Source organism: Cyprinodon tularosa, unplaced genomic scaffold, assembly GCF_016077235.1.
Source record: "Cyprinodon tularosa strain WSP-4 unplaced genomic scaffold, ASM1607723v1 ctg1498, whole genome shotgun sequence".
In the NCBI taxonomy this organism is placed as follows: Eukaryota; Metazoa; Chordata; class Actinopteri; order Cyprinodontiformes; family Cyprinodontidae; genus Cyprinodon; species Cyprinodon tularosa.
In genome coordinates, this window is record NW_024038329.1 from 6527 (window position 1) to 24463 (window position 17937).

Here is a 17937-nt window from a genome sequence, read left to right on the forward strand (position 1 = left end):
TTCTGAGATTAAAGTCAGAATTCTGACTTTTTCCCCATATTAAATGGAAATATATTTTTAAAACATGTTAACTTTTTACTATTTTTTCAGTGGCCCTGACCCTGTTCCATAATTAATAGATAAATGGGGTAGTTGTGAGGGTCGTTTTAAAATGAAGTTGTTGCGCTGTTTGCGCATGCGCAGACTTAGCAGAGAACTTCCGGTTAGTCACCGTCATATGACCTACCTTCTGTTGTCATTTACTGCATTAACGCCAGTGGAGCACCACGGCAGCCTGGTCCGTCTTTAGTTTCCTTAAAATAGAAAATGGCAACGCTGGTGGCAAACCGAGCGATGGACGTTAACAGCATCGGAGCTGCTGCGAGGACACACACCCAAGCTGTGACGAGGAATTACATCTCCCAGCCGAGGCTAAGTAGGCTGCTACTGTTAGCTGCTAACTGCTAGATAGCTGCTAGCCTTTGCTAGGAGGCTGCTGCACCGCTTAATGTCACAGTTAGGCGGAGAAAGAGAAAACAAGTTATTTTTATGATCCGATAATGCTAAATTTAAGTTAAAATGATGTTCATTAGTCTTTAGGAAACGGATTAGAAGCAATTACGGTTAAATAAATGATGTTAAAATGCTAGCTAAAGAAGCTCTGACCCGGTTTATCGGTATTTAATTGTGCTAAACGCTGCTGGCATTGTGGCCCATTGAAATAATCTCTTTTTATAAAAACGTTATCTGTTATTTATATAAAATTTATTTATATAATAATTTTTTTTCTGCATCTCCTCCTCCATGGAACAGAGATGCACTGTAGAAAGCTTTGAGATGAATGAAGCTTAGTGCTTACTGTTTTAGCTAAGTGCTGTGATGGTTTTTCTTTTTTTCTTTTTTCTTCAATAGTACAGATTTAATTAATCAACCGTTGTTATATTTTATGTAGGGTTTTTATTGTACCTAATAGTGATTACCATCGCTGGTCGCTAGCAGAAGTAGAGCAGGTGACAGATGGATGATAGATCATGTGATTCCGTCACGTGCTAGTTGCAGCAATCCATGGAAAACCAAAAACTATAGGGCTGCAACTCAAGTCTTAACTTTTTAAGTTTTATTAATTGGTTTTTAATAACTGCATAGTATTTTTCTCCTCTATAACTTAAATGCCTGTTATTTAATGTTTAGGGTTTTTGGACTTTTTGCCACTGTCACACCCAAATTTCCCCACTGTCACAGTACAGGTGGTTGTTTTTATCTTATGATCACAACCATCACAGTTTGTGATTAAAAATTATTCAGGCTCTTTTCCAAATAATCTAAATCAACAGTTTAGTCTAAACAATCGGATCATTAATTTCCTCAATCTCCAATATAGTCATATAAGATGTAGAATTATTTAATTTTTCACAAATCTTAACTATGGCTGGAACAATTAATCAAATGAATCGTGATAGATCTAATACCGGAAATCCTCATCCAGTATTTTAATAATCGATTGTTAACTGGAATATACAGACTTTTAACACATTCAAATAGCCTGGAGTAATAGTTTTATAGTTCTGCATAAATGAAAAAAATAAACATTTAGATGTTATTTTTAAGATGAAAAACCTTTTTAGTTTGTGAATATGCTTTATCCAGAACTCCTTAAGTAGCATATTTTAAGCTTCCCTGGTTTGAATTTTTATCAAATCTTTAAGGCACCTTTTTATGGCAAGAGTTAAGTTTCAAAATAGATTAATGTCTAATGCTAGATTTGTAATTTATCGACTTTTTGTGCTGATTTAAAGTATGTGTCCAGGGGTAGATTTACCATTAGGCAAAACTAGGCAGTTGTCTAGAGTAGGGCTGGGCGATATAGAAAAAAAGCTTATAAAAAAAAAAATGCATATTGATCGATATCGATAATTATTGAAAAGATTTGAAACCATATTTTATGTGCAGCTCTGCCTGGACTTGTTATAATATTGCTAAATGATTTAATTTTAATAAAAAACACAAACACAGACTTCGAATTAAATCTTTATTTAACCAACTTTTTTAACCATAACATAATTGTTTTAAAGAAAAATAACTTAAGAGACCTGGGTTATGTTATTAAATACTGACAAAGAATAAACTAAAGTGACCAGAAAAGTGACCAAAATAAATATAACAAATAAATAAATGCCCCCCCACCGCCGCCCCCGTTTCCTGCTTTAACCTGAGTTATTACTTTGAAGTTTCTGGGCCCTCAGCATTTTTCTCTCAATTGTTAGAACTACGTGGGAAACTGCCCAGAACTGAAAATATATATATATTTTCCCGAAATTCCCTAAGATTCCTCGGAGGAGAGCCGCGCCGGGGCCTACACAGCTCGTACTCCTGCGGGTGTGAGCGGCTGAGATGATTAAAAAAAAAAAAAAGTTGGTTGTGTTATCAGACTTCGTTTTCACTGGTTCCCGACACATTTTCCAGATGACTGTGGTTTGTTTTTGGTCCGACTTGCCATGACCGAAATACTGCCAGACTGCCGAACTATAAAAACCCTTCTTTGAAACAATTTCCTCTGCCTCTCCTTGCTGCGACATCTTCATGTGCTCTGTGTTGTGGTTTGAGAGGGCGGCGCTTGGTGACGGCATGCCTGGGTCCGTGATTGTGATTGGTTGGGAGGAAGTAGTGACTAGCATAAACCTACATGCTAGGCTACAATGAGAAGGAAGGAAAACTGCGTTTCTTTTTTTTCGAACTTTTATCGACCCTCTTTTTTTCTATTGCGCCACACGTCTATCGATCGATATATATCGTTATTGAATTATCGCCCAGCCCTAGTCTAGGGCCTCAAGTTCCTGGGTGCCCCATAAAGCTCTGTTTACATTTATGGTCAATTACATTAATTATGTTTTTGATAAAAATCCTTTCTCTAAAATGCCATCAAAACGCTTATACCGTATTTTCACGACCATAAGGCGCAGCGTACTAAAAGGCGCAGTCTCAGTTATGTGTCCCATTTCTGTATTTAACACACACATAAGGCGCACCGGACTATAGGGCGCGTTTTTTATATACAGGTACATGTCCTCTACTACCTTTAAATACCTCTACTGCGTATTTAAAAGTACAGCGGGGGCAAAACTGAGTATGACTGCTTTATTCATGTATTTATTACAAAGTATTAATCAAACCTGGGAGCTGGCCGTGAGACAGACACATCGCAGATGACAGAGCACTGTCATCACTCCTAAATTAACTTAAAATCCTGAAACCTGCCGACAGAATATGTTCGCTTTTATTACCGGTATCCTGGTGCCTGCAGTTTAAATTATTTAGATGAAAAACACCTGCCAGCCACCGCGGTGAACCCGGAGGCTGCCCAGCCTAGAGGCTGCTGATGAAGGGATTCTACTGTTGGCGCACCGCTGGTATGTGGGGGTCTGAGCGCCTCCGACAGAAATAGATAATCTGGATGAACTGACTGCAATTATTAAGTTTTCAGGTGGACTTTCTCACTTAAAAACATATTAAAACTACTTTTTTCCCACTGATCTCAGCAAATATAGCTGCAAGATTTAGATTATTTAGATGAAAAAACACCTGCCAGCCACCGCGGTGAAGAGGAGGAGACCCGCCCAGAGGCTGCTGTTGAATTAAGTTTTCAGGTAGAAAAATAGAGCGGGAGCAAAACTGAGTATGTTTGTGCTTTATTCATGTATTTATTACAAAGTATTAATCAAACCCATCAAAGTCATCATCCTCTGTTTCTGAATTAAACAGCTGCGCTAAATCAGACATGCCAATTTCCCCTTCTTCTTCGCTGTCAGAGTCACTTTCCGTGCAGCGCAGCTCCTCAGAAATAATGCCGGCTTTTGCAAAAGTTTGAACAACAGAGCCAGCAGACACGTTAGTCCAAGCATCTACAATCCATCCGCAAACGGTGGCGTAACTTGCCCGGCGCTGCCTTCCACTTATCCTGAAACTGTGGTCTCCGTCTGTCATCCTTCGCTCCCACGCCGCTCGCAGCCTTACTTTGAACGGCCGCTTCACACCGATGTCGAGCGGTTGAAGTTCCTTTGTCAGACCCCCCGGGATAACGGCGAGCACAGCGTTCATTTGATTCACCATGTTTTTCACATCAGCTGTGAGATGGGCACGCATGGAGTCACAGATTAACAGCGATGGTGATGCGTGGAAAAAACCACCTGGTCTCCTCACATACACCTGCCTCAGCCACGCTTTCATCATCTCCTCATCCATCCAGCCTTTTCATTTGCGTTAATATCATATGTCATCAGAGCGCTGTGTCTGTCTCGCTGTCAGCTCCCAGATCAGCTTCTCTGATTGGTTGATGCGGCGCGTCCAGCAGCAAAACTTCAATTTTTCCATCTCGAGCAGCAGCAGCGCGTTGGCGGCGGGTCAGATGCTTAAACGCTCCCGACGCGCTGCGCGTGCTGCTCAAAACGCGCTGCGGGACCTTTTGCTGCACCTATACGCGCGTCAACCATTGACTTTGCATGTAAACTCGCTGCTTCTGCTGCACCTGCTGGGTCCGGTTCACACCGATGTCGAGCGGTTGAACAGCGAGCACAGCGTTAATTTGTTTCCCCATGTTTTTCACATCAGCTGTGAGATGGGCACGCATGGAGTTACATATTAACAGCGATGGTGATGAGTGGAAAAAAAACACCTGGTCTCCTTACATTCAGCCACTCTTTCATCATCTCCTCAATGAGGTGGTCTCAAAAGTCGCAGTTACAACACACATAAGGCGCACCGCACCAAAGGGCGCACCGCACATTTTGAGGGAAAAAAAAGACGTTTATGTGCGCCTTATAGTCGTGAAAATACGGTAATACGTGTGTCTCAACCCCCCCCCCCCCTTCAGTGTCCACCATATTGGATCAGTCCATTTGCTGCACATGTTCAGAAAGTTCCAAACAGACAGCAGCAAACCATGTGAAAACAAATGATGCAAAGAGCAGTGTTGCTAACTTTGCGCTTTTGTTGCTATTTTTAGCCACTTTTCAGACCCCTCTAGCACTTTTATTTAAAAAAAAAGTGCCTAGCACCAAATCTACCAAATTTTTTCTGCTAGTGGAGACTTTGGAGACAACATCTAAAAGCAGCGAACTCTGCTCTCCAGAGCAAGTAGATTGGTAACCCCGCCTCCTGCTCTCCTCTATCTTGTCTGCTGTCATGATTCATGCAGCTATTATTTCATCCAAATGAAAAATGGAGAACAGAGAAGCAGATCATGGCTTGTCTACAGTGAAAAGAAGGACTGGGTTATTTACTTTGGCCTTTTTGGAAACACAGGAAGGAGCAATCAGCTAAGTGAGCTTAGTGCTTGGAAAAAGTATTTCATTCGTTTAGAGACAGCATGAAAAGTCAGCTGAGTACAAAACATAGAGAGGAAAACAAGAAGAAGAGAGGGACAAAACCTAGAACAGATGATGGATGTCTATTCTATTAACATTTCTCTATCTGTATAATGGGTCTGTTTTGTGTATTTTCTTCTTAATTCAGAGGGCCCCCAGCTTCTTTGCCTAGGACCCCAACTTTCCTAAATCCGCCCCTGTTTGTGAGCTGCACAAATATAGGAATAGTATGGAGGGCCAGTGTTTGCAATATATTATGTACCTTATGCTTCAAGGATTTGAAGAGCCAGAGCTAGTTTGCATAAATGGAGCAGTTAGTTGTTCGATCCCGGTTCCTGTTGATTCTCAGTTCTTATTATAATTTTTATTTTAAACAGGAGGGCTCATAAAGTTTCAACATTTTAAGTCCTGCTCTCCTAGCAGAGTTATATCTGTAAGAGATCCCGATAAACCAGATGTGTTAGCAGCAGCTACGTGTGCAGCCTCCTGCGCTGCCATTTCTATTTTTGTTTGTCTGTGGGCTCGCAGCTCTTGTTTTAGTCACAGCAACATGTACCGCCTTAAACCATAATACTGCAACTGGATTGGCTGAACCATCTATAGTAGTTGTTGAATAGTTGAAGTGGGAACAGGACAAGATAGATGAAATCCCATGGTAACTCAGCTAGCAGACAGGTTTATTTAGAGGTAGTGACGTTTAACTTTAGTTGACAGAAAGATTTGTTAGTCTGTTGTTCCGTTTGTAGGGAATTGATTTAAATAAAGTTGGGCTTAAAGTATTTTATAAGTCTGGCTTAAATAGATTACAGTGATTTAATTTTGACTCGTAAGAAACAAACTAATTATCAGTTAGAAGATGGTCAGACGTCCCCCCTGGCCGCTTGGGCCAGCTCTTCCGGGGGAACCCCAAGGCGCTCCCAGGCCAGCAGAAATAAAAGTGGCAGAAATAATATTTTAAAAACAATGAGTACAATAAAAAAAGTCAATTTGAAATTAACTTTAATTCAGATAAGCTGAGTGATAACTGAGAGCTAAAGGATGATCTGAACCGCAAAAAGATGAGACATTTTTTTTTGTAGATGCATCATGTTGACAGATTTGTTTTTAAACACAGTTTAGTGAGTCGGTCAGTTAGAAACAACTCCTGTATCGGTCACATGACTTCCTTGAAACTACACACGCACCGAGACAGTGTTTTGCTCTATTGGCTCCACGCATCGTGTTGCTGGACCCATCACTAGTCATGACCCAAAGCTCATGATCATAGATGAGGGTAGGAACATAGATCGACCGGTAAATTGAGATCTTTGCCTTTTCGCTCGGCTCTCTCTTCACCACCATAGAACGGTACAGTGCGAGCTTCACAGCAGACGCCGGACCGATGGATCTCCCGCCCCATCTTCCTCTCGTTCGTGAACAAGACCCTGAGATACTTAAACTCGTCCACTAGGGGCAGCACATCCTCCCCAATCTGGAGAAGGCTCTCTACCCTTTTCCAGCTCAAGACCATGTGTTCTGATTTGGAGGCACTGATCGTCATCCCGGCCGCTTCACACTCGGCTGCGAACCGCTCCACACATCCTCAGACTGAAAAGCAATGAAAAAAAAAAACAGGTTATCTGTGTGTTTGGGATTGTAATAAATGATCTTGTTGAAACCCAGAGACACATGAACAAAAGGGTTAACGGCTTCAAACCAGCATGTGGAGATGTGAAGCCTCTGAAAGACGCAGCTACCCATTCAATCATTTCTATTCTTGCTTTATATTTAGTTTGTTGTGAAACTCTGCATCCGTGACTTTTCTTTGTTTGGTTATCAGAAACTAGCGCTGCATGATGCGTAGTTTAAACTCTGATATTAGCATGTCTGCATCAGATTGAATCTTTGCTTGATTTGATAACCCGAACCTTCCCCCTGTATAACTGCTACTTGTGTTTGATGCAGACCGAGTCTGACAGCAGCTGTTTTACTATAGCGCAACGCCAGCCTATAAGATCACAGCTTTAAGGTGCTTTACTGTATTCATTTGCCAGCAACCTAATAGATGAAGCTAGTGAAAAGCCTTGTCGAGACAGAGCAGGAAAATAAACAAATAAGGAGACTTTTCATCAGACCTTGTCTTCCCTTTTAAGAGGCCTTTGTCTCTCTCGTGTCAAATGGGACAAAAGCTATTAACAGTCAAAATGACTCGTCTTTGTTTTAGCGTTGCATTCTGTCATTTAGTGCTATGAAAAGGAAACGAGCAAGTCACTACTTCTTTGTGAAGATTTAATTATTGGTAATAATGTAGTCATGATAAACAAATGTTTCATCTGTCATTACGGAAATAATTTCTATAAAATCAGTTTTGAAACACCTCTGCAATTCACATTCTAATAAGGCTTAAGCAGCTAGCTTGTCAGAGGAGAGAAAGAGTCCAGTGGGCGTAAGTCTTTATTCTTTCTCCTGAAAGGGCATTAAAATCAAAGCTTAGACACCATTTCTGTCTATAGCATGAAGAGACACCAGACCTCGGGAATGTTTTTCTGACCGCTCATGACTCACTTCCTGAAACTCCTCATCTTAAGACGTTTTTTTTTTTTTTTGCGGAAGGAAGTAGGGCTGAATTTAAATAACTAACATGACTAACAAAATCCAATTTAGCAACGTTAGCCTGATTATTTTGCTGCTAACAGATTCCATTAATGGTCGAATTGCTGTAATCGTTGTCGTTTTCACTACATCCCAAAGTATTTCAGAGTAGAAGATATTATTCCAACCACATTTACAGCATTGATTTATTTATTTATTTATTTTTTTTTGCTTACCGGTATATTGCCCATTACAATATATTTACTTATATAATCCAAAAAACAAAATAATTGTTTATTCAGCTATTATATTTAGTAGTATTTCTATTGAGATCATTTTAATACATTCCTGTTAGATTAATCAAGTACTAAAGTTCATACGCTACAAAAATTGCAATAAAAGTAAGTTGATTTTTCTTGTGAAATTGCATTTTCCCTGGTTTTGAGCAGCTTAGTCAGACAATTTGCCAAAGAAATTAGATAATCTACATTTAATAGAAGAAAAAACTTTCAAGTGAGGGATAATTTTTTCCATTCATCTGTTTTCTTCCACTTTATCCGGGGCTGGGTCGCAGAGGCAGCAGTCTAAGCATTAAATAATTTTGTAAATATCAAACGTACTCATTCAAACTTGGCAGTTCATCCTTTTTTCACCAATTCTGAATTACTTCATAATTCTGTATCAGGCAAAGAGGGAAAAACAGAAAGCAGATATGAGGAAAGCAATTGCACCCCGGATGAATCGATTATTGAAATAGCGTCGACTAATTAAACAATCAATTAATCGTTAACTGGAGTGTAAAGACTGTAACACGTGTCTTTAGCTGACCCAATTACAGCAATGATTATACCAAGATTGTAAAAAAATATGTAAACATTTTGCATTTAAGATAAAAAACATTTTCATCAATCTGCTCTATCCAGAACTCCTCAAGTGGACCCGGTTTAATTTGGTAAAAAGTATTTTATTAATCAGTTAATCAGAAAATTAATTGTCCCTTTCATCGATTTGCAAAATAATCGTTAGTTACAGCCCTAATACGTACAATCATTTCTGCTGCTGGGATGTGAAAGCAAAGACAAACGAACAGCCCTGAGTTCAGAGATTCTGGAGCGGTTTGTGCTTCTGCTTTTCATATTGCCTTAACAGGAAATTCTGACTGGGAATGAAAGTCGTTGCTTCCCGATGCGTCTTCGTTTCTGTATGCGCTCATTTCCAGCGCTGATGAGGCTCTGCAGCCTCCAGGCAGCAAGCATTCCCATGTTCAGTTTAACTGTGGGAATCCCTTCAAGTAGAGGCTAAGATGTGATTGTGAAGCTGCACATCACAGCAGCCACTGCTTTGTGCTGTTCATTGATTGCCAGAATGATGATGCACTCCCATCTTCATCCAAGCACCTATTCCCCCCTTTTCCTTTGAGTCCTCTCCTTCTTTCAGTGGGGAAATTGAATTGTGTTGGAATGCTCTGGACCTCTTTTCTTTCCCACTTGAATGGGCTCTTTAGTATTTCACACCAAGATGTCCTTCAGGGTGCGAGGTCAGGCTACCAAAACAGCTTCTAGTGGCGGATTAGAACCAATTAACATCTCTGTACACAAAGGGCTCTGGCAGCTGAACAGGCTGCAGGGTGACCCGCAATGCTGTTGCATGCCAAGCCAGAGAACCGCTGCACTTGAGCTGAAATAGCAAAAGAGGGGTGGAGAAAGTTTTCCAAACCTAATGGGAAATGTTGCTCCTTCACACCCCATGAACATATAGCCCATTGAGCACTTGTTACCTTGTAAAATTAAAGAGCAAACCATGTACTTAATTGTTACAATACATATAAGTGGGTACCTTGAACTATCGTCCCCCCCCCCCCCAAGTGAAAATAGAAAACTGTATGAGGATGACTGGAGATGGAGGTCTGTTACACAAAACCACAGGATTAGGCAGAGAGCTTCTCCTACATTGTGCGAATACTTTTTTTTTCCTTCGTTGCACGCAGCTACAGCTAAAAGTGTACGACGAAACCTCATGGTTTAAAAGTTCACAGCTCATTGTTTGTTCTCGCACTGTGCGACCCGACAATCTTATACGATCTACCTGTTCACACTGTACGTCTAAACACCATGTCGGACTCAGCTCCACGGGAGATGGCGCTACTTGGACTCGTCTATCCAGAAGTCAATCGAGTAGAAGAGGAAAAAGACAGAAATGTCCATGCCTCCTTTTAAATATTAAACTCACTAGAATGAAACGCGCTACCTTATTAAGCCTATTAGCGCAATTTTGTGCTGAAAGTCCTAAAAAGAAAAGACGATGACGTATTTGGACGAAGACATGGCCGAGCAACCGTGGCTTCTACGGTTTGTCAATTTGACAGAAAGAACTCAATTTCACTCATTGCACCCCCACCATGCTTCTGTGTTTACATCTGAGAGGAAGAAGAATTATTCTTGTTTACCCACCATCCTTGATCCGCCATTCCTTGCTCTCTTCATCCTCTGACATGGGAGCTGGCTTGGAGCTCTACTGCCTGGCTGAGTGTTTCCTGGATGGGGCCGCCTGTGGAGCTGGTTAACAGCTGCCTTTTGTATCTCTGCTTCTGTCTCCTTGAACCCCAGTCGGCCTCAGCAGATGGCCGCTCACACTGAGCCTGGTTCTGCTGGAGGTTTCTTCCTGTTAAAAGGGAGTTTTTCCTCTCCACTGTCGCTACAAGCATGCTTGGTGAGGGATTGTCTTAAAGTCAATGAGTCGATGCAATCAGCTGGTTTTCCTTAGATAGAAAACTTTGAATCAATCTGACTGGATGATCTGGTGAACTGTAAAGTGCCTTGAGATGACATGAGTTGTGAATTGGAGCTATAGAAATAAACTGAATTGAATTGAATATGCAGATTTCAACGAAAGTGGCTGGAAAATGTGGAATTTGGGACATGGCTGCAGTCTGTTGACCGTAAAGATTACAAAGGATTTTGCCATTTTATATATATATATATATATATTTTTTTTTTGATGGCATTAAAATTATTTCTAAGATAATTAAAAAGCATTAGTTACTCATTCCTGTATAAACCCTGTTCTTAGATGACTTCTCTGCTATCACAAGTAAAAACATGTGAAGGTGATGCTGCTATTACCTGAGTAAAAGTCAGTGAGTGCTCTACCTTCCTTTGGAAATTGGTAAAACATTAAACCTTAACTGGCTTCTGTTGGAATCGACTTTATTCGGGGAACTCGTGTATAATGTTTATTTGACCAGTGGGCCTGAGAAGCCATGGTGCCTCTCCAAGTTGAAAAACCCTTAAAACATTGAGTCAGCCTGAGCTGTAAATGGCATCATACAGTCAGCCTATAACAAACCGCTGATAAATCAGCGCTTTGATGTGATTAACAACAGTGAGAGCACATCTGTAAGAAACATTTGTTCCATTTTAGGCTCAGAAAGTCTCCAGAAATGGAGTCGGAATGAAGTGATGACTTGAGTTAAATTCTCCCTTAACCAACCATCTTCACTCTGTGCCCTAATAATTCAAGCAAGGCAAGCTAGATTATGGCTCATTTCAATAGCAAAAAAATAAAACTACTGTACACAAAGAAATGATATTAGAAAGGAAAACAGAAAAGTACATTACATTGACATAAAGGTAGTTATATTACTAATTTATGAGAATAAAAATGAATAATAAAATTACTTAACTGTAACTGATGGCACACTTAAAGCTTACTTGCAACGTCCTCAGAGCACAAGGGCACTGCTCTAACCACTAGGCCGATGCTCCCCAGATTATCGATGCCTTAGATAAGGTGATACTGGCTAAGCAATGGTTTTTGTTGGTGGTTTAATAGAGACGCCTCATGTTGTGTTTCAGCCTATTCCACTGTGTCTGGAGTCAACGGACCTCTGGTTATCCTGGACCATGTGAAGGTAAGGCCATTAGAAATGATCTGTTCTAAGGCAACACCCACCGGAAAGCTAGTGTTGGGGATCTAATTTCATGTTGAGTGATGTTCATGTTTTAGATTTAACCATCTCTGGTTAAAAAGGCGTGACCCCCGCCCCGCTCGTCTCTGTTAGTTTCCCAGGTACGCTGAGATTGTTCACTTGACCCTCCCAGATGGCACCAAGAGGAGCGGGCAGGTCCTGGAGGTTATCGGGAGCAAGGCGGTTGTTCAGGTGAGGAGTATGATCTTCATGACCTCGCTGAGATAAACTCAGGACTGGGTTTCTGTCTGACAGGCTGTTTGATTCCAACAAAAACTGAGCTTATAAGACTTATCGCCTTTAGAAGATGTCCTGTGATTTGGTTTCATGGTGTCTGATTTCAGGGCTTGGCAGCTTATCAAGATTTAAAAAATATTGATACACATACAAGATGAGACAAATTATGCATCATGCAGGAAACGGTGACCGTTAAACCATAAAACAAGTGTACTTTTTCCTGGCTACACTATTTTCTATTTTCCATGTGAAGCCCAGATTATTCATTCTTCTTTGCCTTTTCTAAAAAATGCTTTAAATCAGTACTAGCTGTCCTTATCTATGCTGGGTCAGATCCTGACGTTTGAAAAAGGAGCCTAGGAAAGCAGAAGAAAGCTTTAGCCTCGCTGCATGCAGTTAGCCAAGCCTTGTTGCTAAACAAGGTCCTGGAAAAATTTCTCTCTCTCTGTAATTAAAGATTAAATATTTATCTTGCATATCTAAAAATATATATATGAATATATTTTGAAATATTTTACTTATTAATTTAATATTACATTACCTTAATCTGTGGGTGGTTCAGCGCCCTAGCGCCCCCTATTGGCCAGCCGCCACTGTTAGTGTCTGAGTGTTAGTGAAGATTAATGATGCCTGCCTGGGGCCTGCCTCTACATGCCGTCTGTTTGCTTTGGTTCAGGTGTTTGAGGGAACATCGGGGATTGATGCCAAGAAGACGGCCTGCGAATTCACCGGCGACATCCTGCGTACCCCAGTGTCAGAAGACATGTTGGGTACGATCGCCACAAGTTCTCCTAATTCACTCACTATAATTCAGATCTGGTTTAGACCCAACTTTAGCTGCATAGTCCTCCTTGTTTTGTTTTTTTATTTCATTTATCTGCTTACAGAAAATGCTGTTAATATGGGCCCTTTTTTCATTTTCTCCTCCTCAATTGACTCCTTAGTAAACAGGAAGAAAAATAGCCGGAATCAAAGCCATCATTTGAATGTTCCTGAATGTCTCAATCAATGTGATTATCTCAGTGAGCGCAAGGTTAAATACACTGGAGTGCAAACAGACAGGAAACCTGCTTTTGTTATTCAAGTGTCATTAATCATGTCCCTGAATTTATAATTAAGTATTTGTACTTCTTAGTTGTGGGTTTAGCCAACAGACCCGTACTCAGAGCAGCTCTGAAGAGTTTGACAGAAAGCAGAAACAGATCACACATTCTGGGGAGTCATCTAACCAATTTCAATTTATGGCTGCTGTTTTGCTAATGAATTCATCAGCCTCACAAATCAGGCAGACATTTATCCAAATGAAGATGTGATTAAAAAGAAAATCTTCTTTTTCAGGGCGTGTGTTCAACGGTTCAGGCAAACCCATCGACCGCGGTCCAACCGTTCTGGCCGAAGACTACTTGGACATCATGGGTACCAACCTTTATTTGAACATTCAGTCTTTTTGGGCCAATGAAACGCCATAGAAAGGATGACAAGGTGGTAACCCGTCTTTGTACACGTTAAGCTTTATATATGCCGGCCTGTTTGAGTAAGTCATGGTTACTCTGTCAGAGGTCACTAATTCAAAGTCCAAAAAAAGAGAATTAACAACCAGTAAAGGTCTGGAGACATTTTTTATTAGAATCCATTGTCTCTGTACTACGGTGAGAAGCAATGGTAGATGTCAGACAGCTTTTTTAGTAATTTTACTGGTTCCTACGCTTAGAAATAATTGGTCTTCAGTAATGTTCTAATAGGAGACCGAAGATGTTGTTTTCTTCAGCTGTGAATGGAGAGTCCCCGGAAATAAAAGCTGTCTGATTAGTTTATATCCTGGGATTAATTCGACTCGCTCAGATAAATCAACTTTTTAAGCTGGTAATTCATTACAAAACATCTGGAGTCTCAGAACCAGGCTGCTACCTCTGACACCGAAGGTCCAGCTCTGAGGCGGTCTGTAAAAACAGCCATTTTTATGCAAAAGTTTAATTTGACGTTTATTTGTTCATCAAACATTTGCGATTTAATTGACTTTATAAGCTGGCATTATAAATTAACAGCTCTCATCTTTTGCAGCACAAATTATTTTTTTTTCTTTAAGGGAGTTGATTTGAAAACTAAAAAGGGTTAGACTTCTTAGTGTTTTTCGCAGCAATGTCTCCCATGTAGATGTTATCTGTAGGCTGTGAGATCATCAAAATCTACTGAATTACGGTCGTTCACAGCAAGTTACTGGAAGTGATGTGAAGTGTTTGTGTGTTGGATCAGGTCAGCCCATTAATCCTCAGTGCCGTATCTACCCTGAAGAGATGATCCAGACGGGGATCTCTGCCATTGATGGCATGAACAGCATTGCTAGAGGGCAAAAGATTCCCATTTTCTCTGCTGCCGGGCTGCCCCACAACGAGGTGAGACCTTCCCTCTGTTCTTCTATTCTTTCATGGTTTTATTTCCATCCACTTAAATTAATTATTTATTATTATAAATAATGTAATGATCTAAAATAAAACTGCAAAGATATCAGCTAATCACTGGGATAAGGTCACAGAGTGGTTTATAATCATTGATCGGTTAAAGGAACTGTTGAACCCATCACAGGTTAATAATGAATGTAATTGAGTAAAATTTTCTCCAGATGTTTAACAATCCAGTCCACAGAAATCTCACCATAATCATCCATGTTTTAAGTTATTGAAAATATGAAGACAGGGAGGAGCATAAAGGTACATAAACTCCTGAACTCCCCCTCCCAGCTGATAACAATCAGTTAATAGCATGTCTACCATTAAGTACAAATGCATACAGACTCATAAAGCTGAAGTATCTGGTGGAAAGTTTTTTTTTCTGTAAGAATCACTGAGTCTTGGCGTGTGTGGTTTTCCTTTCAGATTGCTGCTCAGATCTGCCGGCAGGCGGGCCTGGTGCAGAAGTCGAAGGACGTGATGGACTACAGCGCTGAGAACTTTGCTATTGTCTTTGCAGCCATGGGGGTAAGCCCGAAAAATGACACCCTGAACCTTCGTTTCTATTTAACCACTTAGAGCCCCCCCCCACACGCTCTGTTTCTAAAGTCTGTCTGAATTTGTGCTGTTAATCTCTCACTTAACCCTGAGGTGACACCCTGCCCTCTTCCTAGAGCCCTGCTCTCTTATTCATCAGGCGATTTAACCTTTTAAGTTCATCTTCTTACTTCTGCACTTTTGAGCATATTCTCCAGCCATGTAGACGACTTCCTTATTCAACAGCCTTTTCACACCGACAGCCTTGCAGTATCAGGTTCTCTGCCTCTCAGCTGCTCCTTCTGGCTGCAGTAATGCCTTCATTGTGACAACATGAGCCACTCCAAAACGCACGCACGCAAACATTTATGTCTGGTTAAAAGCCGAGCCGTCCTCTGAAGGTAGCATTTGAAGAACATGCATTTTAAAAAGGAGCGGATGCACATCTGTTTCTCCAGTTTGGCCGGACTCATCCTTCTTTCTATTCCCCAGTTGGTGTTGTTTTTATCAGTCTTTGGTATTTGACAAGCCACTTGTCAAATGTTCTGTTTTTCAGTGAAACCTGGAGTGAATTTTATTACATTGCTGTTTCAAGCGAAGAATCAACTCTATGGCTGTATTGTAGGTTTTAAAAAGCTGAAATCTGACTCCACCCTCTCTGTTTAAGGTTGTTTTTTCTTAACATAGATGGCTTCCTTCACCTCCCTCTCAAACCACCTGTCTTCTTTGTTCAAGCTGTGAAAATTCTGGTCCTCAAAAGAATGTTCATAAAGTAGGGCTGGGTATTGTTAAAAAATGTTCGGTTCCGGTACCAATACCGATACCTTCACTTCGATACCGGTTCCTGGACGATACTTTTTTCGATACCAGTTTTATAATATCAATTTGAAGAAAAAGAAAATTACACAACATAAAAAAGTACAAATCTTGAGTTTTATCTTAAGCTCTGATTTTTCCATTTACATTTTTCCTCTTACATAAAAAAAAATAAAAAATAAAATATTCAGTCTCTAATATTCACTGTTACATTGTGAGGACCTTTTTACTTAGCAGTTTTCCTTTAGAAAAATTACCATGTCTGACAAACAAGCCCGTTGAATGGGATCCTACTGACAGCGCACCGCTGGTATGTGGGGGTCTGAGCGGCTCCAACAGAAACATTGGAAGGCAGGATGAACTGACTGCACTGATTACGTTTCAGGTGTATTTTCTCACTTAAAAACATAATAAAACTACTTTATTCCCACTGATCACAGCAAATATAGCTGCAAGGCAAAGATGCAACGCGTCAGAGCCACTTTTGGACCGCGCAGCCAGAGCAGCAAAGCTGCTTCAGCCGCGCGTCATAAACTGGTACAAGCAGCAAAAAGGAAGCAGCAGACGTGATTTTGCTGCTTCTGCTGCGTCCAGTTTGAAAGCAGCATGATTCACTCCGCTCTAGCTTTGCTCTGCCCACGGGCTGCTGTGAGGAGGATGGTGGCGCTGGCTGCGGTCCGCTCTCCTTGCAGCCAAACACCGAGCAACTTTCTGCTCTTAAATTGTTTCCGTGCACGATGTATTGCAACTATTTCACAGATACACATGAACCCTGGCTGTAGGCGTGACCAGCTGTGTATTTTTCCTGGATGACGCAATCACGTTAAGTGTTACAGCCAATCACCGAAACTTGGTACCGAAAGACGAGGCATGTTTCGATACTCTGTAGAACCGAAGCATTTCGGTCGGTACCATAAAAGAACCGAAGTTCAGTACCCAGCCCTACCATAAAGTGTAGATTTACCGCAGTCTTGTCCCGAGGAGGTTCATTTAATGGCTATTTTTTACGGTTTAAAATAAACAAAAATATCCAGGCTGGTTAAGCTGCACTTTTTGACACTGTGTCTCTAGAACTTTAATTTAATAAGGTTTTTGCTATTTCCTTTCTAGTGCAGAATTGCTATAACATGCTGTGACTGCTCTGAAAGCACAACATATTCAAACTAAAACCTTTCTGCCTCAGGTCAACATGGAAACTGCTCGCTTCTTCAAGTCCGACTTTGAGGAAAACGGCTCCATGGACAACGTCTGTCTTTTCCTCAACCTCGCCAATGACCCCACGTAAGATGCTCATGTTTCCATTATATCATCCTCTTTGTTTCTGCTGCTTGTACTTCAGTGTTTACAACTATGGATTATTTTCTTTTACAGAGATATTTGAACACGGTGTTTTGTTTTTTTCATATCTTACCAGAATTGAGCGCATCATTACCCCCCGCCTGGCGCTGACCACAGCAGAGTACCTGGCTTACCAGTGTGAGAAGCATGTTCTGGTCATTCTCACTGACATGAGCTCCTACGCTGAGGCACTCAGAGAGGTACAAGATCTCATTACTCTAAAGTTTGTGCTTTGGAATGAAAAAAAAAAGTCTTTCTGTTCAAATCTTGCGATAATCCATTGGCCAGCTTGAGTTTGATATTATAGATGTTAAAGTTAACTATTTTAAAGCGGTGCTGAAAGTAAAAGTCTGGTCAGCAAGGAATAATCAATGGATCATTATTATTAGCTAAAACTAATAAGTTTGCAGTGATTTAATGAATTTTATCAGTGAAAAATGAAATAATTTTCGTCGCGATCACGGAGTCTGGGAGCGGCCGGTATAAGGCAGAGCTGGGAGCCCACTCTGGAGCCAGGCCTGTGGTTGGGGTTCGTCAGCGAGCGGTTCTTCCTCAAGGGACCAGTTTGGCACCAGCCCCTCATGTGACCCATGAGGGTCTGGTGCAGAGAAGACTGGGAAGCGGTCAGAGGCGGGGCCTTGAAGTCTTGCTCCTTGGAAGCTTAATGTTATTTCACCTCACTGAG

At 40.9% G+C, this 17937-nt stretch overlaps 1 protein-coding gene across 1 annotated transcript in view; it reads left to right on the forward strand.

The window, feature by feature from the left end:
- Positions 1–306: 306 nt before the first annotated feature.
- The window catches only part of atp6v1ba (ATPase, H+ transporting, lysosomal, V1 subunit B, member a), a 29506-nt gene continuing 11875 nt past the window's right edge, over positions 307–17937 (forward strand). The window contains exons 1-9 of the mRNA XM_038279256.1: positions 307–415; positions 11765–11820; positions 11971–12069; positions 12791–12884; positions 13453–13530; positions 14368–14507; positions 14988–15089; positions 17098–17195; positions 17329–17452. Of these exons, the coding sequence (XP_038135184.1) occupies positions 307–415; positions 11765–11820; positions 11971–12069; positions 12791–12884; positions 13453–13530; positions 14368–14507; positions 14988–15089; positions 17098–17195; positions 17329–17452 (900 nt within the window). The remainder of the gene's footprint in view (positions 416–11764; positions 11821–11970; positions 12070–12790; positions 12885–13452; positions 13531–14367; positions 14508–14987; positions 15090–17097; positions 17196–17328; positions 17453–17937) is intronic.